The 24,661-nt window shown below is 42.0% G+C and overlaps 2 protein-coding genes across 7 annotated transcripts; one reads left to right on the top strand and one right to left on the bottom strand.

Moving 5' to 3' along the window:
- Positions 1 to 11: 11 nt before the first annotated feature.
- hook1 (hook microtubule-tethering protein 1) lies at positions 12 to 15,658 on the bottom strand. Of its 6 annotated transcripts, none has more exons than XM_061824341.1 (22): positions 15,516 to 15,658; positions 14,023 to 14,108; positions 13,544 to 13,616; positions 12,016 to 12,066; positions 11,661 to 11,793; positions 10,393 to 10,460; positions 10,235 to 10,309; positions 8,908 to 8,991; positions 7,484 to 7,647; positions 7,264 to 7,404; positions 6,561 to 6,762; positions 4,994 to 5,104; positions 4,830 to 4,917; positions 3,692 to 3,758; positions 3,469 to 3,609; positions 3,016 to 3,103; positions 2,905 to 2,936; positions 2,082 to 2,164; positions 1,907 to 2,007; positions 1,721 to 1,822; positions 327 to 395; positions 12 to 252 (listed from the first exon to the last, which is right to left on the bottom strand). In XM_061824341.1, exons 4-22 carry the CDS (start codon positions 12,037 to 12,039, stop codon positions 94 to 96), a joined length of 1,932 nt encoding a protein of 643 aa, XP_061680325.1. In that variant the 5' UTR covers positions 12,040 to 12,066; positions 13,544 to 13,616; positions 14,023 to 14,108; positions 15,516 to 15,658; the 3' UTR covers positions 12 to 93. The 6 variants fall into 6 exon arrangements, with proteins under 6 accessions (XP_061680325.1, XP_061680321.1, XP_061680323.1 ...); XM_061824337.1 differs by having other exon boundaries at positions 15,381 to 15,521; XM_061824339.1 differs by having other exon boundaries at positions 12 to 237; positions 15,381 to 15,521.
- Positions 15,659 to 17,436: 1,778 nt separating this feature from the next.
- si:dkey-183n20.15 (RING-HC_RNF170 domain-containing protein) lies at positions 17,437 to 24,655 on the top strand. The gene is made up of 7 exons (XM_061825160.1): positions 17,437 to 17,441; positions 17,654 to 17,761; positions 19,338 to 19,437; positions 20,140 to 20,248; positions 22,742 to 22,815; positions 23,483 to 23,593; positions 24,308 to 24,655. Exons 1-7 carry the CDS (start codon positions 17,437 to 17,439, stop codon positions 24,587 to 24,589), a joined length of 789 nt encoding a protein of 262 aa, XP_061681144.1. The 3' UTR covers positions 24,590 to 24,655.
- Positions 24,656 to 24,661: the final 6 nt, after the last annotated feature.

Here is a 24,661-nt window from a genome sequence, read left to right as displayed (position 1 = left end):
TTCTTTGAGTAAAAAAAAATGTGCCTTGACTCAATACAGCTTGGGAACCACAGTCTTAGCTGAACAAGGGGAGGCACGAGGCTCCGAGCGCCTCTACTTGGAGGTGGCGCTGGGCACGCTGATGGAGAGCGCCCGGCGAGGGGCGTTGGACACTTGCCGCTGTTGGGACAAGAAGGACTGGCCGGGGGGCAGCGCGGGGCCGGCGCGGCCGCCGAGACGGGACTCGATGGCCAGCTTCTGAAAGGTCAGACTCTGAGAGCAGACAAGCGCGTTCCGGCGTCACGTCGGCGTGGACGGCGGCTTCCCAATCGCGTCTTTGCCCTTACCTTGTTGTACCAAGCCGAGACGATCAGCTTCTCCTCGTACTCGCGCAGTCGGGCCTGCTCGCACTGACGCTGGAGGGCGGGATTGGACGCGTTTTAACAAGTGCTACACTTTGGGTTTTTAGCTGACGTGAGAGAATGACGGTGATTGTATGAAGAGCAAGAGTAAATGTGCCAAAGAAGACGATCGCCTCACCTTACTTACCTTACTTGGAATATCCAAGTACCACAATTATGACCAACATTGAAATACAATAAGATAGCAGGCCTAAATCTTCCTCAAAAACAGGACATTATAGCCGTAAAAAGTTACAGTATATTATTAGTTTAGTAAGTTAAACATTAACGTTGTGCTTATAGTAATTTTTTCCCCTTTATCTATTTATTTATTTTTTCCAGAAAACCTTCCCAATAAATGAAATTGGCGAAGCAGCAACTAATTGTTTTTGTCGTTACATTAATGTGTAAATTACTTCTAAGCAATTCAATCTCAACGTGATAATTCTATTTTATTCATACACATGAGGTGAACAAACACACACTCTGCACAAGCACGTCTACCGTAGGCTGCTTGAGTGGCATGGACAACAGCCCATGGTGCGAGCCTTTAGCACTGGCACTGTTCTACACACTGCCAGTCCTGGAGATGAAGTCAGCAAAAAAACATGATGGGAACCCAGAATTTATTGCGGTGGTGTTTTTAACTACAGTACTCGAGTTCAAAAATAAATAAATAAAAAATAATTAAGGTAAATGTTCCTCTTTGCTTGCTTTTTTTTATCTGCGTGCATTAGCTCTTAGCGGGGCTTAATTTGGTATTTTTTAATTTATTTTAAAAAACTGAGTGTGGCTTGTGTTTTTAACAGCTGCTTCTGGTCATGTTTTGTATCCTTAAGCAATTTGGTGACTTACCGAATGTATGAGTTGACATTATTCAGTCAGTTTTGTTCTTCTGATAAGAGCCCAATTTACATTAATATACTGTATGGCTAGAAACTGCACTCCATGGATCAAAAAAAATAAATAAATTCACTGAATCTGGCATACATGAACCAAACTATAGAAGAATTACTGTACAATTCAACTGGACTAGGGGGGAAAAAAAGCTCCTAGCCATTGTAAGATTTTCCACAGTATGAATATTTAATTCAGTGATTTGTTCAACGTACCACGAGAGGTACGAGTACCACACTGAGAATCACTGCTGTAAGGACAAACTGGAACTACACCTCCAACCCCACAAGACTCAAATCACTCCTTAGTATGAAGCATATTGTGTATGTCAGAATATTGAATGCACAGAAATTCATCTATGCTAGTACCGTTTCAAATGGTTACAGTTTTGCTCTCACCAAATGTGATGGCAAGAGTTCAAAGGTCACACAGTGCAGAATTACCTCAAGGTTGAGGATTTGCTTGTCGCGCTCTGCCAGCTGGTTCCTCAGCGCGTGGATCTCAGCGGTGGCGGGGTTCAATTTCGGGTCCAGAGCTCGGATCACCTGCAGTCAAAGACGCAAAAAGTCTCGACAGCCGCGACTTCTTCACTGGGGCACCAAAGAGAGCGGTGCATCCAAACGACTCACATTGCGAGCTTTCTCCAGGTACATTTTGTACCTTTCCTCCATGGCCCTCATGTCGTCATCCTTCTTCTTCAGTGCAGCCATGAGCTCATCCACCTTTAGCGCTACAATGCCCAAAAAATGCACTCAGAAGCGGAAGCCCTGTGGCAGTGAGGCCGTGTGTCGGCGTGGCGCTCACAGTTCTGAGTGTTGTCGGGTTGCAGGTCCTCCAGGAGTTCTTTCTTCTTCAGGATTTCATCCTGAGCCTCATTCAGCTGGACCCTGAGGAAACATGTCCGCTTACACTAAAACCAGGAAGCATGAACAGCACTTCACTTTTTCCTTCTTGTTGTTCCAAACGGAAACACAAAAATCATTTTTCCCCTCAAAATTTGATACACGAGATCCTATAATTGAATGATCTTTTTAATGATTACTTCTAAAAATGGAACAAAACAATTAGCGAGGTGCATACCTTGCCAAATTCTGTCATATGATCAAAATGTACCTCAGGTGGACCCCAATTAAGAAACATAAGCGATCATCAGTGGAAACAAGACGTGCCTGAACTCCATTTTAACCTTCATCCAAAAGGCTGTCAATGCTTAATACTCAGCTCTATGTTATTATTATTTATAATACATTTTAGTCCAATTAAAATGTTTTAAATCAAATCGTATTTTTAAAAATGGGTATAAGGAATAAGCCTGTAACAAAAACATCTAAAAAGTATTCATACAGCTTCACATTTGTTTTTGTTTCCTTATGGGGTTTGTGTGTAGAATTAAAATTGATGGTGTAAACCAAAATGTGGAAACTGGGAAGCACTAAATAATTTGCAGATGCAGTTTGTACCAGTGGCACATAACTTAGTAATAACACAAAATAGTAATAACGCACGCTGACGCGATATAAGAAGCCACACAATGTTAGCACCAAATTTACAATTTTTTTTCATGCTTTTTCTTATAAAATAATTACCGTAATATGGACAGTACTACTTCTTTAAACAGATTACTTACATGTGAGCATCCAGTTTCCGCTTCAGGTTTGACTAGGAGCGGGTGAAACAAAATAAATAACAGTTAATATCAAGTGAAACACATTGAAGATGGAACTTTGTGTGAACTGACGTCATCGGGCTTGACCGCCTGACTCTGCAGTGCCTTCTGGAGGTCCTCAACCTGCTGCTGCAACTCGCTGACCCGCTGGCGACTCAATCTGCACATTGAGGGGAAAACGAGTGGATACATGCAGCAAAGAGGTTAGCGCAAGACAACAGCGTAAAGACGTAGTCAGGGAGACTCGAGCAAAGTGGGGTACACACACACACTCACACACACACTGTCTGCAAAATAAATCGGGCTAAAGGAGTATTTTCAATCGTGAGCAAAGGCCAAATTTACAGATGTCTCTAACGATTAACCTGAGCAAATGTAGGCCGGGCTGTGCAAAGACTGAGATTTTCCTCCCCGACCTGCTCCTAAAACTTTCAGGACTTTGCTGACCTTTGACGTAACAGAGGGAAATTGCTCACTATTGTTTTGCATACGCCGCTGAAAGGAAAGTGGAGCGAGCGCGGTAACCTGTTCTCAGTGTCCAGCTGACTGTGGCTCTTGTGGGCATCCTCCAGCTGAGCTTGCAGTGAGGCGATCTTCTCCCGTTCAAACTCCTCCTGCTGCACTCGCAGCATCCTGTTCTCGTGCTGAAGCCTGATAAACTTCTCTCTAGATGCGAGCAGGGGGAAAAATAGACAAATACAAATCAACAATCCGACAGGAGCCAAGTATGTCGACGCAGCCATTGTACCTGTGCTCAACGGGGATCAGTTCTGCTGCCAGGTTATCGTGGCTGGGGCTCCTGCAAGGAAGCATCCCTGCACACCAGAGAGAAAGTTAGAGCTCTTTGGAACTTGAGAGGCAGATGAACAGCATCGCAACAAGGTACAATAAAAAGGAAGGAGGGACAGTGGTGGCTTGAAATATGTACTGAATTTGATAAGCTGACCACGATCGTGAGGCAAGCACTGAAATTTAATGCTACTCATGTGTTCCTGTCTCCTGTAAAACTGCCCACACAAATTGTAACGAGTTTTTAATAAGAAAAATACCACCCTAAAGTATTGCACACAGTGAAAACAGTTACAGCTAAAAGAATGTAAAGAATTAAACAGTGTCAAAGTGCGTTTGCCTCATCTGCCAGTGGAGTGTAATGTGTAGCGGGATTTTCGAACTGTTCATGGAAAATACGACACCGACATTCCGCCGAAAAGCAAGCTGAGAATGAGAAAAGTGAACGAACTAAAATCCGAATTGGCCGCACAGCAGTCTCTTGTCACACAACATAGTTCAACAGCGAAAGCCGCCACCGAAGCATCATTCCGGGTTTGTCACATCATCGTTACTAAGAAGTCCTTCCAAGACGGAGTCTTGTTCCGGTCTTTTAAAAATAAGGCGGAAATATTATCTCTGCAGCTGTAAAGGCGCTGTGAAGCCATGGCTGATGTGTTCAAGGACATCGGAGATTGTGAGTGTTTCTCACTGCAGTTGGACGAATCCACTGACGTGAGTGACACAGTCCAGGTATGCATTGTGCATTTTCATTCCTACGGTGTTTAGTGATCAACGTGAACTCAGTTACAAAAAAATGTTCATAGTTAATTATGGTGTGTTGTGCAATATTGGCTCATGCGGTTATGCAAGGCACACAAACATGCATTTACACATAATGAATCCTCAATATACTTTAAAATAAACGTGTTTTGCATTTTTGTAGTGGGTAGATCTTTGTGGCTTGGTCATTCTATTTCATCATTGGTCATTCTTACAAAAAACAAAAAAAAAAAACGTCGAAACGACGAGATGTGCGTAGTACTGATGAATTTGAGCTGTCGCAAAAATTGTGGAACAATGTGAAGGTCTGTGACTGCCTTCCTGCTGCACTGTACCTGCTTGGGAGAGCTGGTTCTGCTGCGCTTGGGTGCACCGCAGTTCCTCATTGAGTTCCTTCAGGGAGTCTCTCTCCACAATGACGCGCTGCCAGTGGAAGGAAGGGTTACAAATGCCGCTCCCGTTTCCCATGATCCTCAGACTTTTTCCTCGCCAGTCGCACCTCTTTCTCCTTCACCACCAACTCATGTTTCTCCTCCAGCTTCTTGATCTCGAAGGCCTGGTTGTCCGCTCGCCTCGTCTCGTCCGACAACTTTCTGATGAGTTCTTGGACCTGATGGGGAGGACACGACCAGAAAAGATCCCCACAGACATCAATTAATACATTTTTTTCAATATCAAATCATCTTTAGGGTAATGTTGTAAGACAACTTTGAAATTATGTTCAAGTGTCTTGTAGTTGTAGTTTGCGATGTATCTTGTCTAGGTTAATAGATAAGTTTGCTTTCCATAGATTGATAATGATACCAGTAACATAAAAGGCGAGCAGACTATCTTAACTTGGCAGGTGATACGAGCGGACTGATAAACTACCTGGCTTCCATTTATATGACCAAATGGACAATTTATATAGTCGGCAATGATGGATTTAGTCAGCTAAAAATGCCAAGATGGCCAATTAGCATTCTTAGCTAAATCAACAACCGGGGTAGCTCATAAACCATACTACTTGTCACACATGCCTACCAGTAGGGGACGACTAGTGCAACACAGTACAGTGATGCCTTGGTTCTCGACCACAATCCATTCCAGAGAGAAGTGATTTGCTCGAAAACCAAATCCCATGACATTGAATGGAAAAAGAAATAATGTGTTCCAAGCCTAACAAAATCAGGCTTTTTAATGCATTTTTTTTTTAGCTTTTCCTGATAATAAACTGCATAGTATAAATACATGTATAGTTTAAATACTTTATATAATAAAATAATTTGAGAAATCTATTTAGTTTTTTTGCTTAAAATGTATGCTTCAGTAGTAGAGTACGCTAGGCTGGGAGTGCATTGCTATATCTGTAGCGACTCGGCCCCCAGCCTTATAAACTTCTTTTATTAATAAATGTGCAGATTAACTTTAAACAAGCAACTTGCCTCCTTTGGAGCCATGATTGGGGTTAATACGGTAGTGCTCGATAAGAAGAAAAACAACAGTCACTACCGGGACACGTCTGTGTACTGAGGCTGCATTATACAGAATAACAAAAGTGCGCTGGTTGCACTGTGCGTGTTATGTTATTTCCGAGTTTGTTTTTTTTTTTTTTTTCGGGGGGCGTTCGAATTGACAACAAAACGCGTTGTGGGTGGGTCAGCTGCTTGCGCCACGTGCATTATGTTATTTCCGGTTTTTTGGTGGCGTGGGAATTCACAACAAAGCGCGTCGTGGGTCAGCTGGTCTGGCCGCGTGCAACATTTGATTTCCGGGTTTTGTCGGGGGCGTTCGAGTACCGATTTTCGTTCGAAAACCGATTTGTTCCAAACGGGGACATTCGAGAACCAAGGCTTTACTGTAGTTCACTCAGGTTTAATTGCTTACTAGTAGTTGGAAAGAAATAAGTATGTTACTAATAAGTATGCTATTAGACACACGGTAGTCACTACAATTGCATCTTTGTTCCACTAGCGCACTGAAGTTTCTCACTAGAGAGGAAAAAGTGAGTGCCCTTTGACATGGAGCTTAAGACAGATTCAAGATATGAAATAAATGCTCAACGGCTCTTCCATAGGCAGATCTACCTGCCGCTTGTACGTTTCCAGCTGCGCCCGGGCGGCGTTGGCCTTGCGGAGCTCCTCCTCCAGGCTGACGGTGTTCTGCATGTACATTGTGTTGTTCTCCTCTAAAAGTTTCATCTGCCTCTTCAGGTCTCCCAGGTTCTCCAGCTTTCGCTTGTACGTCTCCACCGAGGCTTCCAGCATCACGACCCGGTCAGAACAATTCCTAAAGGCCAAAATGAAATGGTGATATATCACTTAAGAGGGGTACAACCATACTGATAACGGAGCTGAATTTCTGCAGTTTTACTCTATTTTACAATCAAAATGAACAAAAATCTGATTATCAAATGTCGCTCAAGATTATCGTGTGATGTAGATTGTGTTAAGTGTGACTTTACCTCCCCAATATGCTGAGGGCTGGGAATTGTAATCGTAACCAGCTACACATTTACGATAGCAAATCCTTACGAGGGTGCGTGCTCAACACCAGAGTTGAGTAAAAAAGTAAAGAGGCAAATTTCTCCCTTTATTATCATTAATACTTGTGCCACCCCTCATGTAAAGATGCAATTGTTGTTTTTATTGTGCTACTGCACGCGTGTACCCAGGTCTGACAGATTATCAACAAAATTTGAAACCCAGGCATTAAACCAGAATTGGACGTTTAAACTTGCAGAGAAACTCCAGCCTCTGACATCTTATCTTTGGGCCCCAACAAACAAACCTGAGCACGTCCAGCTCGTCTTTGAGCGATCGCGACTCCTCCGCCAGGCCGGTGAGCTCGTCGTTGCGGTGCTGGACTTCCACCAGCTGCTTCTCCAGCTCCTCGCAGTGGATCCTGTAATCGTCCTTGGCGGCTTCCAACCTGGAAAAACCAGGACAGTTCTTGAGGCCCGGCTACGGCCTCTGACTTGTGGTGGTGTAATACAGGGGGTGCTACCCACCTGAAGTTCTCCTCCTGCAACGTTTCCAGCTGCTGCTGTAACTGGCTGTGCTTCCTTCCCGACAGCGTGTTGGGATCGTCGAAGGTGTCCAGCTGATTGGCTCGGTCGGTCAGGACATCGTTCTCGGCCAGCAAGATGTTATGCTCCTCTTGGAGAATGGCCACCTGAGCAAGAAGTTCCGAGAATAGAGACGGGTTAACCTCGGAGAATCTGACTGTTCGTGGTTTTTTGCAGTGGTTAATACAAAAAGTGGAAGTTAATCCATGCACAAACACACAGTTAGTCAGCCCACATTTTTTTGGGTGGAGTAGTACAGTAAACCACTGCTATTGAGGAGGGGGCAGGGGTTGAGCGAAAAACTTGATGGAAGTTACTGAGAAGAGTCTCCAATTTATTTTTCTGACAATCCCGGCCAAAGTTAGCTCATCCCTGACATTCTAAATTGATCACTTTACTTTACTTTCTGGACACCAACCACTACTTTCTCATTAGCTAGGCCACAGGTGTCAAACTCAAGGCATGGAGGCCAAATCCGGCCCACCGTATGATTTTACGTGGCCCGCGGAGGCAAATCATGTGTATCAGCTTCCGAGATTTTTGTTCAAATCTGTACCAAAATTTTAAATTGTCGTATCATAAATGATAAGTGACATATTGCTAGCAAAAATCAACAATAGTTGAAAAAACCTTTACTCCTGATTTCAAATTCCAAAACTATTTCATAAATTTCATGTGTAAATATGATGATGAAGCAAAGGATTTTGATGCTTTCAGAACAAAAACGGCCTTCTGAGGGAAACCATAACTACAATGTGACCCGCCACAAAAAAAAGTTTGACACCTCTGAGTTAGGCCATTTGTGGCATTACATTAAGAGCACAAAAACTTCAAACGGTAAGTTTTCAAAGAAAAAAAAATACAAACAGGAAAACATCTGAAGAGGAAACCATAAATAGGGTGAGGAATATTATAGTCAAACGTGTGAAAAGTAAACCATAAATAGGCAGGGGTTCACTGTACCACCAAAAAGTAAATCACATCAAATTTATGGAATTATTGAAATTCAAACAGCACGTCGGTGAAGCATCCCCTATAGATCCATCTGTTAGTGTTAACATCTGCGCCGAGGGTTTGTTTAGTTTCGCCATAATTGGACTTACCTGGCGGCCAAAGGGGGGCCCAGGCGGGGTGGCAAAGGGGACAACTGAATCTGTCGAGAGTCCAGTTGGAGACATGAGGGGTCAAGGCCTGCTGACGACCGCGCTGTGACGGCAGAGCGCCCAGCAGACTATATAAGCTCACTGTCCTTCTGCCACAGCAGCTCCAGACAATGGCGAGATTTTGTTTTCACTAACCCGCAGACGGGTTTGTTTATCTGTGTATGCGTGTGTATGTGCACGCGCGTTTAAAGCAAGCGTGGTCACCTGCTGGTCCAACTCCTGGCAGCGTTGTGCGAGCACGTCCTTCTCTGACGAAACCTCCGCAAGCTCCTCCAAAGCTTTTCTGAGCTGGAGACACACAGAACAAGCTGAATTTGAAGCAGCCCAATAACGTGCTATTTGCAACACAATTTGATGAAATGGTGCCTAAAAGCAAGTGATGCAACAACAAAAACAAAAATGTCTGCTTCAAACCAACCAACTTCCTGTCCAAATTTGTGTTTGGACATTTTTCCACAGAAAATGGGGTAAATTTTTAAAACTTTTTAGGCAGTGATACAAAATTAATTTGTGGGGAGAGAGTTGTATTCAAGAGCCCGAGCATATACTAGACCAGGGGTGCCCAGACTTTTTTACCCCAAGATCTACTTTTCAAGCAGCCAGCCTCTCGCGAGCTCCCAAGGAGGGGGCGATGATGATGATGCTTCCAAACTTTTTTTAAGGTTAATGTTATGTTGCTTCCTATATTTAAAATACAGAATTAGCTTTTTGTGTACTGTATTGTGTGTGCTTCCATCCTGGATCAAGCTGTGCCAAGGTGGAATTTTAAAATTATACATCATCACATCCTGCACTTTCTACTTTGGCTTCAGACCAGACCTTTCCCACTCGGAAAAGGGGAAATCCCGTCCGGTTTAACCTCTTTTTCTTTGATTATTCACATACTGTGTCAGTCATTGCATCTTAAAACAACAACATTTCTTTTTTAAACTCTCTCTATTAATATCAAAAGTAAACGAGCAGTATGTCTAGCTCGTCTTTGCTCTACATTGCCCAGATTGTGTTGCTAACTAAAGCAGTGGTGGTGGACGCTGTCATTATAAAACACATTGATGGGCTGCGTAGGTACTGTAACATTTGTAATTATGAGTGCACGTCTTTAAGAGTGGGTGGGGGCGGTTAGAGAAAGTTCCGTGTGCTGCCTAAAAGAAACCAGTGGCTTCTTTTCATTTTTTACAGTATGTATGTGAATTGTGAAATTGGATGTAACAACCAGTCATCCCTCACTCATTGAATCACATTGCAAAACGCCACAAACTGAATAGCTGTGTTATACTTTCAATTTACATTGGATTTTTATTTTTTTTGCGCGCAACAGAATATCTGCGAAGAGACTGCATCAGGCGTGCACAATTGCGCACACACGCAGTTTAGAGAGAACATTGGCTAATGTCTTTTTTTTTTTTTTGAGCATGCCGTCCCGCGATCGACCAAGACTGCCTCAACGCATTGAGCACTCCTGTACTAGACATACATTCTCCCCAGAATACAAAAACCAAAATGGTGCTTCCAAGAAGGCCTTTATACCGACCTTTGTACTGACCTGCTGTTCAAGGTCCCCAGACGGTTCTGTTGCGACAGGCGTCATAGTCTCTCTATGTAATAGCTGCGTAAAAAAGAAAAAAAACAAGCTTTTCACCCAGATACACAAAGACACAAGCAGTACATGACGGCTTATGGAGCACAAACCTCCTGTATGGCCGCCATGACGACGTGTTGCACGGACTCCTCCAGCGTCATGATGATCTGGATGTATTCTGGCGGCAGGGAGATCCAAATTCAATATGTTGTTTTGCTTTTTCGTGTGGGCAGGGCTAGACGATACAGTCTAAAAATCAGATATTCTGTTTTGTTCTTCAAAATCCAAATTGTATTAACTTTGGTTCCCATTTGCCGTAAGAAAGAACTAACTTAACTTAAAAAAAAAAATTCCATTATAAGGGTACATTCCAAACCCATAGGTGAAAATCCATCAAACAGAGAGACCGTATTGAAAAAAAAAATGTTTCCTGTAATTTTAGTAGTACAAAATGTATAGAAGATTTTGTATGCATTGTAGTGTCTATGTACAAGCATGTGGTTTTAAGAGGTGGGCCTACTGGTGTGGCGTGTGAATCAATGAATTTGCGTGAGTGTGTGGCTGTGAGCTGTGGCCTACAGCAGCTCCTCTGTGAGTGGACACTACTTACTGTGTTTTACTGTCCTCATAGCATTGAATAAATACCTGAAAAGTACACTGGCCATTGTATCTCTACTTTACCACAGGCTTTAGAGCGAGTATACTGTGATCACTATAGACCACAGGTGTCAAAGTCAAGGCCCGGGGGCCAGATCCGGCCCGCCACATTATTTTATGTGGCCCGCAGAGGCAATTCTAGGGTCAACTTCTATGAGTCTTGTAAAAATCTGCAAGTAAAATTTCAAATTGTCATATATCATAAATGATAACATTGAAATATTACAAGCAATTTTGTGGGACCAAACATGAATAGTTGAAAAACTCATTTCCCAATTTCTGGATCTAACGCTAACTCATAAATTTCACGTGTATTATGACAATACTATTAAATATTTTTATGGTTTCCCTGTTATAATTGCCCTCTGAGGGAAACTGTACCTAAAATCTGGCCTGTGAAAAAAAAAAGAGTTAGACACCCCTGCTATAGACCACACATTTCCGTGATATAGCAGAGATTTCCATGATAGGCAACAAGTTTCACACAAAAGAAGTTTAAGTTGTTAAAGTTGCAAGAGAAATATTGCAATATAATGGCTCAGTCGACAACATCGACTGTGCTTTTTTTGTTCTTAGCTTCAATATGTTGGTAACCATGTTATTTGCACCGCTGTGAAGTACAGATGCTGCAAAAACATTCTGACAAATGAACTCAGATTTAGTCATTCATTGGCCAGGCCTAAGTGGAGGAACATGTGGTGAGCAACAGGGTGTGCCGCACCTTGCTTGCGTTCGCATTTGACGGCACAGCCCAGGACGAGCTGCAGCAGCCTGCCCAGCTCCACAGGGTCCGAGTGCTCAGCAACCAGGGCCACGTCTGGCAGGGGGAAGCCAAATAGCCCTTGCACCAAGACCTGGTACAAAGTACAATGAGTTACACCTCGCAGAAAATAGTTCACTTTTTGCCTCGGCAGCCTGAAGACCTGGTAATATTAGCGCATACCAAACGTAATCCCATCTTTTCAGACATAATCCACACTGTTTTCTTTTTTGTGCCTCTTACTAACAACACAAACGACGCGCCACATTGGCCATGTAAACGCAACGAACAAGATAAGCATGACTTTCTAGCCTACCTCGTTGTAGTATTCTAGCACCATCTGCAGGATCTTCTTCAGGTTACTCAGCTATAGAAATGAAACACACATGCATAAGACTACTTAGTCATTCGGTAGAAGTACAGCAGAACTCCAGCTCTCAGCCACCTTAAGTTATTAACATTTGAGTAGATGGAATTTTAAGTAGGAGACAAAACATGGATGGATATTTATGTAATAGGGTGGATTTAAAGTATCCAATTCACATTTAATGCCTATAAGAGATTTTTATAATTGTTTATTTCTATGGACATGGAAGAACACGTGGATTTTTTTTTTTTAAATAGACGGTAGATGGATTAGTAAAGTCATTCATTGTTTGGCAACATTGAGTTGTTTCATCTTAACTCCATAGGTCCACACTCTGTCGTCATGGAAAGCTCTCTAAGCATTTATTTGATATCCAGGTTAAAGGTCAATGTACGAGGACACACTTTGCCATCACTAGTAAAGGACTGTGTCCAACTTGTAGGGCTGTCCACAAAATCAGTAGTGACTCCAACTGGGATTGGAGAGAGTGTGGAAAAGGGATCAGCAAATTAGAAGAAATATCATACTACTTTATTCACACAAGACCTCAAACTGCTGCCATGCTGCATTTTGCATTTTCTTCAAAATGCACAAAATGTGTGATACTTCTTAGCCTGCGTTTACAGCTACAAAAGTAGCATTTTGACTTACTGGGGATGGTTTCTGCGCATGTGCACATTTACCATCGGTGGCCTCAGCGAGGGATCCTGCTCAAAGTGAGCCATTTTAAAATAGAAAAAAAAAAAATAAACCCCAGCGGTAGAGGCGGCAGCCAAATGCGCCAGGGTACTCTCTTTCCTATTCAGCAGATAGTTTTGAAATAATCAAATTGGATTTTTCAGTTACTGTACTGGACTATGACGTCTTTATTTCGGAATAGTACATTCAGTAAAGGAGTCTATTCTGAGTCTGGAGTCCTTCGTTACCATCAATACAAATACCGTAATTTCCGACCTAAAAGCCGCGACTTTTGTCACACGCTTTCAACCCTGCGGCTTATGCAATGATGTGGCTAATTTATGTATTTTTTTTCTATTGGCCGCCATGGGCACTCGAGCAGAAAAGGTAAGAGTGAGACCAGTGGAATATACAGTATGTTTCGAGGAAGACGCAAGTTTAATGTAACTTCGTGCTTTGTGCATGAATAAAATTAGCATGAGCAGACCCTCATCATGGAAAATGCAAGAAGAAATCCATATGACGCAGCTTTCAAGTTAAAACACTTGAGCTAGCTGATAAAGAAGGAAACAGAGCTGCTCCACGTAAACTTAGCATAAATGAAAACGGCAGCGGGAAGAACTGGAGCGATGTAAAAAGACAAAAAAAAGCAGATAGCATAGCACATAGCGGACACATACACATTTGGAGGAGTCAGCATGCGGGGGTCAGAGTGCAGCGTTAAACTGGAAAAGGAAAGGCGTGATGGAGGGGTGAGCAAAAGATGGAAGAGCTCAAAGGACTTCAAGCTGCTCTCTACCTTTAGTCTCCAGTTGTCGTCCACTTCTGTCTTGATGCGAGTGAGCCATCCGTCAGTGAACCACGACGGGTCTCTGCGCGACACACATACACACCACTACATCAGCAATGAATCAGTCACTCCAGGTTTTGCTTCCGATTGCTCTTTTTGGGAACAATCTTACAAAATTATTTAAACAAAGCACCTCATGTCCATCTGTGCTGTGATGCGTTCCTCTAAGTATATAAAAAAATAGATCTTTGCACCACAACCCATGAATCTGTTTTAAACAATTCCCCGATCACGGAGAACAAAAATAATTTGCCTGTATGTGCAAAATGCATCCTGGCATTTTTGTTATTAAACATGAACATTTAATCATTTTTCTGAATGAATACTCCATTGCCACAGTCTCTGTAATTCTGGTGTCCACCTTCTAATGTGTGTGTGAGAGAGCGAGAGAAAGAGAGAGATGCTTTATCATGCGTGTATTTCCTTACATTTGGTGTAAAGCCTCTGATATGGCGGCTCCTGTAGTCAGGTCCTCTACCGTTTTGCACAGTGCAGAAGTGTTGAATGTCTGTAGCTGGAAAAGAAAAATGGAAGTTGTACCTTCTCTGCCGGTTAAACGGATTAGTGTTCTAAATTCAAACGCATGGAGATCAATAGTCTGAGTGGCTCAGGAAAGTAGTCTGATTGAACTTGAGATACCGCACACAAGTCTAGCTCAATAGGTTCTACCCCCCGCACCCCCCCCAAAAAAAAAAACTCTTGGATGGACTAAAATTGTCAAACTAAAGAATCTCACCAAATGGAGGGCAAACGTTACATTTCAGTGTTCTCACCAAACAGGTCGGCTCTTAAAAACCTGTTGACCGTGGAAATATTGGCGTCATTCAGCCCAAAAGTTGCAAAGTTTAAAACGCTCCATCAATCATCCCCAAAAATCTGACTGACTTGAAATTCCTCACACCACTTTACTGTACTTCAATTCCTTTGACAAAAAATTTGAATCTCAGATTTTCCATCAGTTAAGTCAAGGTCAAAATTTATATTTGACAGAACAAGTGCCTCACCAAAAACATGACATTAACTTGGAATGTCTCACATCAGTTTAGCTCCATTTACTCCACAAATAAACATTCCACCATTTAACCAGATGGCTGGTTACTTTGATCAAGTTACATTTGGCAGGCGAAGAGTTCCCTAAAATTTATTACTCCGATTTTGTTCAATTTCACATTTGCTGGAAGGGCTGTGAATAAAATTAAAAGGTTGCACGTGATATACACAAAGTGCAGTACATCACCTAAGAAATTTGAAATTTTTCACACTAATTTTAATTAGTAGAAAATAAAGTAAAAATGTAGTAGACTGCTAATTTTCCGCTGCAAAAAAAAAAAAAAAAAAAAAACAACGAAAAAAAACAAGCTATGGAAGTTCAAAAGTGACACTTGATAGACCAAGCCAAACAAAGCCTATCAAACCCATTAATGAAATAATGACTTAATGGGATGAACGTGGTTGTTCGTCTGCCCGGTTAAACGGATTAGTGTTCTAAATGTGGGGGAGGTGGGATATCGTCTCGGGGGGCTCCGAACTGGCAACCTCTGTTTACATTAGCAGTGGCAATTGCGCGACCTCCCTGGTAACGAAATAGAAACCCGAAGCCACAATAAGTTAATTACACTTCGAATCAAAACACGGGCTTACATTTTGTATTGTATGCAAATATCTGTCGCTTATCGACTTTAGTTACGTGTTTCGCCACCGAACAGGTGCCGCTTGGCATCGACTCGTTTCCGTATGTCACACCGCGCCGTAAAGGTGCCCGGCGAAGGCAAACATCTAAACTCACCCATTTTACGAGGCTCTCCACCAAAACAGTTTTGTTCTCGTCCATTTGTCCCGGGCTCGACAGATAAAAAGCTCAATCCTACCTGACCGTCCGCTAGGTTCTCCCCCCTTTTTTCCCACCCGTGTTGGACCTCACCTGCTGTTGCGAGGTAAATCCTTAACGTCAATTACGTAGTAGTAGTGTCCATAATGGTCGCTACGCCACTAAACGGCGTAAAAGTGAAGGCGGATAGCATATCGGCTCTTCATCTTAATTTTTTTAAGGTATCCTCGCGCTAGCAGCGTTTCCAATCAGCGTCGGAATACGCGGAAGTGACGGGAACGCAAGCCAATCGCGAAAGGCTTTTTTTTTCTTGATAACGCCTTCATTTAAAGGACCAGGACAAACTTTGGCTGGAAGGGAAGCTTTGCTGCATAGGTAGAAAAACTTTTAATAAAAGAAAGTTCCATCTCCATTTTAACTATGCATCCATCCATTTTTTAGCCGCTTATCCTCACCAGCGTCGCGGGGAGTGCTGGAGCCTATACCAGCTGTCAACGGCCAGGAGGCGTGGTACACCCTGAACTGGTTGCCAGTCAACAGTAGAATATAAAAAAGGATAATAAAATCTATTAAAAGGTGGTATGGTGGGTAACTGGTTAGCTGCTAACCATTAGCAATCTCCATCTCCTTTACCCCGTCCATCCATCCATTTTTTTCGCTTATCCTTATGAGGGTCGCAGGGAGTGCTGGAGCCTACCCCAGATAGGTACACCCTGAACTGGTTGCCAGCCAATCGCAGGCCAAATGGAGACAGTCACAATCACACCTCGGGGCAATTTAGTGTCAAATTAATGTTGCATGTTTTTCAGATGTGGGAGGAAACCGGAGTGCCCGGAGAAAAACCACGCAGGCACGGGGAGAACATGCAAACTCTACACAGGCGGCTCCGGGATCAAATCCGGGTCCTCAGAACTGTGAGGCCAATGCTTTACCAGCTGACCCACCGCGCAGCCCCAATTTTAACTAATCCTGAAAATGTTTTTTTAAAGTAAGTAGCCTACTTTGAGTTTTGTGTACAGTATATAACACTGAAACCAGAGTGATAATTCATCTATGCAATTTAATAAATTGGAATCACGTGTCTTACATGAGTTACTTCCACTTAATTAATGTAATATAACCAATACTGTATGTAATTTTATTTTAATGTAAGTACACAAGCTGCATTAAAGTCATTCTGTGGCTTGTGTGTGTGTGTGTGTGTGTGTGTGTGGTGTGTGTGGTGTGTGTGTGTGTGTGTGCGTGCGTGCGTATTTGGTGGTTGTGGGGACTCATAAAGCCGTAAAGATAAGTTAACCGCGCTGTCATAAACCTGCACTAGGTTTGGATATTTTTTTTTTTTTTTTCGTTTATAAAGTTACATTTGATGGGCCAAGAATCTCACCAAACCAGTGCAGTGCATCTTGAAAACCAGTCAACACCGGAGCCACTCCAGGCCACACAATCTTCCCAAATGGAGTTTTACTGTTAAGCTTCAAATTTATATTTAATAGGTGAAAAAAAGCCTTCCCGATAAAGTCTGCCTGACTTTTACTTCTCTGGTGGCGTTCACATTCATCGTGGGCGACGGCTCGGCTTTTTCCTCTCTCTCGAGACCCCACCCGCCCCCAGACTGCGTGCTATTTTTAGATGACCTCTTGACTCATGTAAAGTTTCTATGTGAAATGTGAGGCGTGGGGGCCGGAAGCGGTCAATATTTGCTACAACCCCCACAGGACTTGAAATTTCTCACACACGTCCACCTCGACGGGCTCTATAGAAACAAAACAAAACATTTCAAAAAACTCACATGGAACATTTCATAGGTCAAGTGTCTAATCATCAAATTGAATTGATTTGAAATTTCTCACACGAGACCGGCTCAGTCCGCCGTTCCAAAAGTCAGGTATAGAAGATGGAATTTCACAAGATGGAACAGATGTTTACTGAGATTTAAGTCACAGTCACCGGACACCGTTTGAGCGACTTGAAATTTCTCATGTCACTTATTTGCATTCACGTCAGCGGTGTCACGATGAGGTGCCGTAGTGTGGTGCGTTTGGTAAATAATTGAATAGCTCAGTTCTAGCCTACTTTTAAGTGGGTGTGCAGCACAGTCGCGTGACCCACGTTACGGGTCTTTTTTTTTTTTTAATAGTTTAAGGAAATTTTTTACCACGCTAATTTCCTCATCTGACCGGCGGCGTCGAAATGAGTTCAAGGGGTTACTGTGGTTGATGATTAACAAGCAGATGTTATTTAGGCCTCGCCGTCGTGCTGGCAGGGCGCATTTCGCTTCCTCCTTCCTCGGCGGCCTGCTTCAGCTCGATTCCGAACGCTCGGCGCATCTCCGAGCCCAGGTCAGGTCACGCATTTTGCGACTCTTTTCCTTTTAAAGTGGGGTGACGGTGTGCTTTAAACTAAAAATTTACTTAATTTTTGGGGGGAAGTTATTGCAACCTGCAGTATATCATACAGTGTATCATGTACCACAAGTGTGCAGTAGATCAAGTGAATCATATACAGTATTTGTATAAATATTAACATGTTACTATTTCAATATTCACATTTTTTCACAACACAAAATTATGTACTATTTGCACATTTCAACTGTATTATTTTTTATTATATTTCTTGTATTTTTTTGTTCTAATTTCAAATGTATTTTCTTGCATCTTAAAAGTCATTTGGAATGGCATTGTGTTTAAAGTTACCTAAAATAATAATTTTACAGAATACAGTGGATAGATTATTGAATATAATAAAATTTGCATTTTATTAAATTATATATATATATATATATATATATATATATATATATATATATATATATATATTACAAAATAATCGTTATTGTTGTTCAAACAATTCCTTCAAATTGTGGCTTGCCTTTTATTCTTCAACTTTTTGTTTACACACACATTACAATAATGCAGTAGTATAAAATGTGTGGATCAAATTAAAACGTGCATAAATGGCAATCCAAAAATATTATTTGTATCACGGCTGGATGAAGCGTGGGGCGATTGGTCATGCCTGATCCCCAATCCGTAGGCGAGATTAATCGACCCACACTTAATGCAAGTGTAACAAAAAAATGATTTTCATTTATTTATTTATTTTTGTCGATGAAGCAGAACGGGAGTGGAGAGTTTTTATGAAGGGACTTCGACCACAGAAAACGCCTGCAAATCTTTAGCAATAAAATCTCCTGCTACATGCCCCCGACCCTCCACCTGCCCCCATTCCCTTGGGTAAATGGCACAGTAGTACTTTTTAAAATGTATTCTCAATCACTTGTTTTGCTGTTGTTACCTTTTCGAGTACCTCGATTATTGTGTGTCCAGCACTTTTTGTTGTTGTTGAGCTTTTTAAACCATTCCAACTTCAAAATGTTCATCACATTTCCAGTTTATTTGTAATAAACCCCCCAAATTTGGTGATAATTGACATATTTACCACCACCTTCCTCATTTTTTGACAGATTGAAACCATTTCCACATTTAAAAGTAGAATTTATATAGAACATCATGCATAATTTCCCACATCTGCAGCAAAATTGTCAAATCAATTTTGAGAATTTAACTCCTGTTTCCACCAACTCCACACTTCACCATAGAGAAATTCTCAATTTAAGAGACATTGAGTATATGTATATAATATATTATTTAATAGTATATATATATAATATTTGCCTCCATTCCACATTTCAATAAATCCCACAGCATTTGACTTCTTCAGCTTTTGCAATATTCACATGCAGTTCCCGCAAAAATGATATACGTTATTTCAAAATCCTCGGTGGTGATGTTCCCAAACTGAGTGGGACTTTCAAACAGATAGTAGTCCACGACTATTTACGCTCCCAGGGCGTCTTATCACAGTCATGAGATTTGAGAGGGCACGTGTTTATCTTGGCATCCGCTCACATTCCAGGTGGTGTCGTCTTCCTTCTCAAGGTCCAGCGGGTCAGGGTCACCTGAGCTTGGCCCGAGACCAGACACCGGCCCCGCGGCCGCCGCCCGTGTCCGGCATGGTGAGAAAGCTCATTTCATTTTGACTTCCTGTTTATTTTTGTTTGTTGTCATGTTTTAGCTTTAGTTTAACTTTTTTTGTTCTACTATCACAACATTGCATTGCAGTCTAAATATGTTCGGATTAATCATACAATGTTCAGCAGCAGTTTTTAAAATACATTACTTGAGGCAAATGAATTCTCAACAATAAATCAATAACCTATTTGAGGCTGGAGATTTATTCAAGTGGATAATGCATTTTACTGTTGGATTTACATCAATCTATCCATTTTCTGAGCCGCTTATCCTCACAAGGGTTGGGGGGAGTGCTGGAGCCTATCCCAGCTCTCTTTGGGCAGGGGGCGGAGTACACCCTGAACTGGTTGCCAGCCAATTGCAGGGCACATCGAGTTTCCAATGAATGCATGTCTTTGGGATGCGGGAAGAAACCGGAGTGCCCGGAGAAAACTCACGCAGGCACGGGGTGAACATGCAAACTCCACACAGGCGAGGCCGGGATTCAAACCTGTCCTCAGAACGGACAGACTAGCGCTGTAACCAGTTGCTCCACCGTTCCACCTATATTTGCATACATTTAGCAAACTATATGATTGCAAGAATTCAGGCTGTAAAAAGCACTCCAAGATAATACCAACAGTCCCATTTTTTTTCGTGCCCCATCGACTTCCTGCTTGCTATCCTTTTATTGTGTTTCGGCGCAGGAATGTTCGGAGTGGCGTCCGTCGACGACCCAGCGAGAGCGACACTGCCCAGTGTGCCTGCAGGCGGCCATCTTCCCCGTTCAGACCAACTGCGGGCATTTATTCTGCGGTACAAGCACGCACGCACCCATGCGCACAAGCACTCCTTATGCCAGCATTGCGTTTGTTATCTTTTATTTTGGATGTTAAAAACAAAAAGACAAAGTCTTGCCTATTTTTTATACTACAATATTTCAATTCATATTTTTCTAATACCAGTATTAATCTGGGCGGCACGGTGGAGCAGCTGGTAAAGCGTTGGCCAGACAGTTCTGAGGTCCCGGGTTCAATAACGGACCCGCCTGTGTGGAGTTTGCATGTTCTCCCTGTGCCTGCGTGGGTTTTCTCCGGGCACTCCGGTTTCCTCCCACATCCCAAAAACATGCAACATTAAGTGGAGACTCTAAATTGTCCATAGGTGTGATTGTGAGTGTGGTTGTTTGTCTCTTTGTGTCCTGCGATTGGCTGGCAACCAGCTCAGTGTATACCCCGCTTCCTGCCCGTTGACAGCTGGGATAGGCTCCTTCACTCCCCGTGACCCTCATGAGGATAAGCGGCAAAGAAAATGGATGGATGGACTAATTGCGAAAAGTGCGACTGTGACTTTGTGTGTCAATGTGTTTTGCGATCAACTGGTGACCAATCCAGGGCGTACCCCAGCATCTCACCTAAAGGCAGCTAGGATTGGTTCTGCCTCACTTTAGGACAAGTACCTTTTAGAAAATGAATGGATGGTTAAATCTTGGAGAAATTGCACAAATCTCTTCCGTATTCTTTGCCACACTTTGTCTTTGAGAAAGCGAGACGATGGCCGCTTGTGATTGCGGCTGTTTTTCTGTCCAAATTGGTGCGCTTGGTCCTGCGTGTCCTACGTTTGTGTGTTTAATTCATCAGCATGACGTGAGTGTCCTGGTGGCCATCTGTTTGCCGTATAATGACTAACTGTTGTCGCCCGACTCAACTGCCTCGAGGGCCCAAAACATGTCACCTGCTCCCTTTTTTTCTGCTTTACTTTGTAATATTTGTATTTTGTATGAGTTTTATGATGTGTACAATTATAAAACAAATATCATCCTATTAGGAGTTGTTAAATGCTTTCATTCTTTTTAGGAATTTATTTTATATTTTGAAGATTCGTATTTAATTATTTGAAATTTTTTAATTGGATTTTTATTTGAATGTTCATCTATACTTTACTTTATTATCCTCATATTTCATTCATTTTACACACTGCTTACTCTGTGGTCTTGCGGGCGTCCTGGAGCCTATCCGGGCTAACTCTGGGCGAGAGGCAGGGTACACCCTGAACTGGTCGCCAGCCAATCGCAGGGCACATAGAGACCGACAACAGTCGTACTGACATTCACACCTATGGGCAATTTAGAGTCTCCAATGAACGCATTCGTTTGGGATATGGGTGGAAACCGGAATTCCTGGGGAAAACCCACACAAACATGGGGAGAACATGCAAACTTCACGCAGGCAAGGCCAGAATTGAACCCTGGTCTTAAGAATTGTGAGGCAAATGTAATAACCACCGTTCCTCTACTCTAGTATTGTTATTTAATTTTTTTTTTAATATAGTGGTATCTTGGCTTACAAATTTTAATCATTCTGTGACCAACCTCTTAACATCACAAATTGTCCCATTTTGAATGAAGAAAATTAACACTGTGTTGAATAATTAAATTAAAGAGAATCGAAAGGGGCAAACAGGCCTTAGCAAATTAAATTACTGTACTGTAGTATCCGAGTGTTGGAGGTGTGCCCTGAAGGAGTGTGGCATTGTGATTGACATCAGGAGCAGGATTTGGGTTGACTGGTTTTATCAGTGTGAGCATCTGAACGTATGTTGTGGCCTACAGCAGCTTCATGTGAGTGTTCTCATTTTGTATTTCCTTGTTTGTTTGTTCCCGTCAATAAAAAAAAAAAAACTCATAAATTGAGCCACTTGTAAGTCAAGGTACCCAAAATTACCGGCCGACAGAGCGCACCTGGTTACAAGCCTCTCCGAGTACATTTGGAAAAGGAAATACCATTTGGTACATACATACGCCACAGCTGTGTAAAAGCTGCAAGTGCCCACATTGAAACACGAGATATTTACAAAGAAAGACGGTCCACAGAAAGAGTTTAACGCTAGCAGCGCGCTAACGCTAACAGGGCCGTTGAAAATAAAACTTACTGGTAAATATCACTGAGACACGCCAGTAACACAGCAGCAACACACTCGCACAGTGCTAACGCTAGCACAGTGCTAACAGGGCCGGTAAAAGTCACTTCATCGGCACATATATTCCACCGGTCCCATTCTTACCTTTTCCGCTTGAGTGCCCCATTGTGGCTGTTAGAAAAAAATGCACAAATTAGCCGCATCAACGCATAAACCGCAGGGTTGAAAGCGTCTGAAAAAGTCGCGGCTTGTAGGCCGGAAATTAGTAAAAAATATATATATTAGAATTTTCCTTTTAGTATTTTTTCCACAAAGCTTAACATATGATTATAATGTTTATGTTACTTTTATTTATCACTTTTGTTTGTTTTTGATTTTCTGTTCTTGCAGCTCCATGTTTGATTGCCTACTGGAGGCACGGGACGTGGTTGAATGCGGTCAGTTGTCCTCTCTGTAGACAGAAGGTACTACACGACTGTGTATTTATATACAGTGAACCCCCACTATTAATCAGTGAAAATTAACCATGAATGAATGAAGCACCCGAGTTTTTTTTTTAATTGCTTACAGATGACCCAAGATAACAGCCAAATTACTTAAAATGGAGGATCACAAAGCATCAACGTCATGTTTCTAGCATGTACAACTTAATGAAACCGTGTTACAAAAATGGCTGTATTAAGTAGTTCCTTTCAACACAAACAAACCACCATGCCATGAAGCTCTTCATATTATTGGTTAGCTTGAATAACATGTTAACATAAAGGGATATGACACCACCTGCGGTTAAACAAACAAGCGGATGAGCAATTTAAATGGTGTTAAATCATTAAGCTCAATTTTTGAACATAAACAAAATACTATGAATTAAAACCAACAATAAAACAAAAAATCCACTAAATGGGCCCAAGGGAACCTTTTATTGCTTGGGCCTGACCGCAAAAAAACAGTGAATAGATGAGTTGTTCAGCAAATAAGAGCTAGGTTCCTCCCTGCAAAAAAACAACAACCTGCAAATATGCACATTCACAAATGTCTAATTGTTAATAAGTGTGGGTTCACTGTACAGCATACAGTATGGGTGTTTGATTGAATGAAGTATGGAAGCTCAAAGTTCAGGTTCCGACTCAGGTGAGCGTCATGTTCCAGCTGTTTAAGGAGAGCAGACCAGACCAGCAGTCCAAGGACGTTGCGGGCCAAATAAGCGACTACAACAAGCGCTATTCGGGAGCGCCCAGGCGGGTTAGTAAATTCCTGAGACATCCGACAGCACCACAAAGCCTTGATTAACTTGACGGGCCGTGATTTATGCTTTACTAGGTCACAGAAAATTATGCACATGGTTCTATGGTTATAATCACACATTTTGCACTTTGATGTCCTAGGTTCTCTTTTGTGGTGTCAGTCAGACACAGCCAAAACAAGCAAAATAAAAACGAAACATCCTCAAGTTGATTTGTTTTTCAAAAACTGATAAAAAGTTTTTCAATTGTTCATTTTTGGTCAATTTTCAGTATAGTACACTATTTGTTTCTAAATTTATTTTTCAATTCATCATTTCAAATTGCATTTATGGATTTATGATTTCTCCAATTTTTCTAGTTTTAAAATATTGTAAATTATTAATAATTCATTATTCACTCACATTTTAATAGTTTATTTTTTAAAAACCCTTTTGATATTTTAATTTATATTACAAAAATGATGGTAATTTTTGCAATATTGTCATACAAAAATATAGTTACAATATTTCACCTTTTTGGATTATTTCATTTGAATTTTGTCATCAATTTCAGTTTTGGATTATTTGATAATTTTTAGTTTTCTAAATATTCATTTTGTGGGTGCATTTTATGTAATTTAATAAATTATTCTGTCATAATTTAGAATATTTTGAATTATTCCATTTATATTTTCCCAACAATTTCCTCTTTGAATAATTTTGAACATTTGCAGATCTGCGACTACCTGTTCGACGCGCCTCTTCTCCTGCAGCTGACCGCCCGCAGCTTGGGGACCCTCGGTGGCCTGCTGTGGCTCTTCTTCTTGCGGGTGGCGCTGTGCTGCGTGGGCGCCGCCGTCTCCATGGCCACCCCCTCACCGTCCGATTCCCCAAAAGCCGCCCCGTCCCTCTGCAGCCTCTTGGGGCTGCTGGACGACCTGGTGGTGGTGGTCCTGCTCCTCCTGTGCGTCCTGAACGTCAGTCATCAGATGGCGCCAGGGAGAGTGGGCAGCTAGAAGACCACCCACGTTCAAGGGTTTACACAGTCTTTTTCAATTTATGTACAATCATTAATTGGCCTTCTTATC

This window comes from Syngnathoides biaculeatus, chromosome 7 (genome assembly GCF_019802595.1).
Source record: "Syngnathoides biaculeatus isolate LvHL_M chromosome 7, ASM1980259v1, whole genome shotgun sequence".
Taxonomy (NCBI): domain Eukaryota; kingdom Metazoa; phylum Chordata; class Actinopteri; order Syngnathiformes; family Syngnathidae; genus Syngnathoides; species Syngnathoides biaculeatus.
Note: the sequence above shows the minus strand (reverse complement) of the source record. Positions and strands in the feature narration are given on the sequence as shown.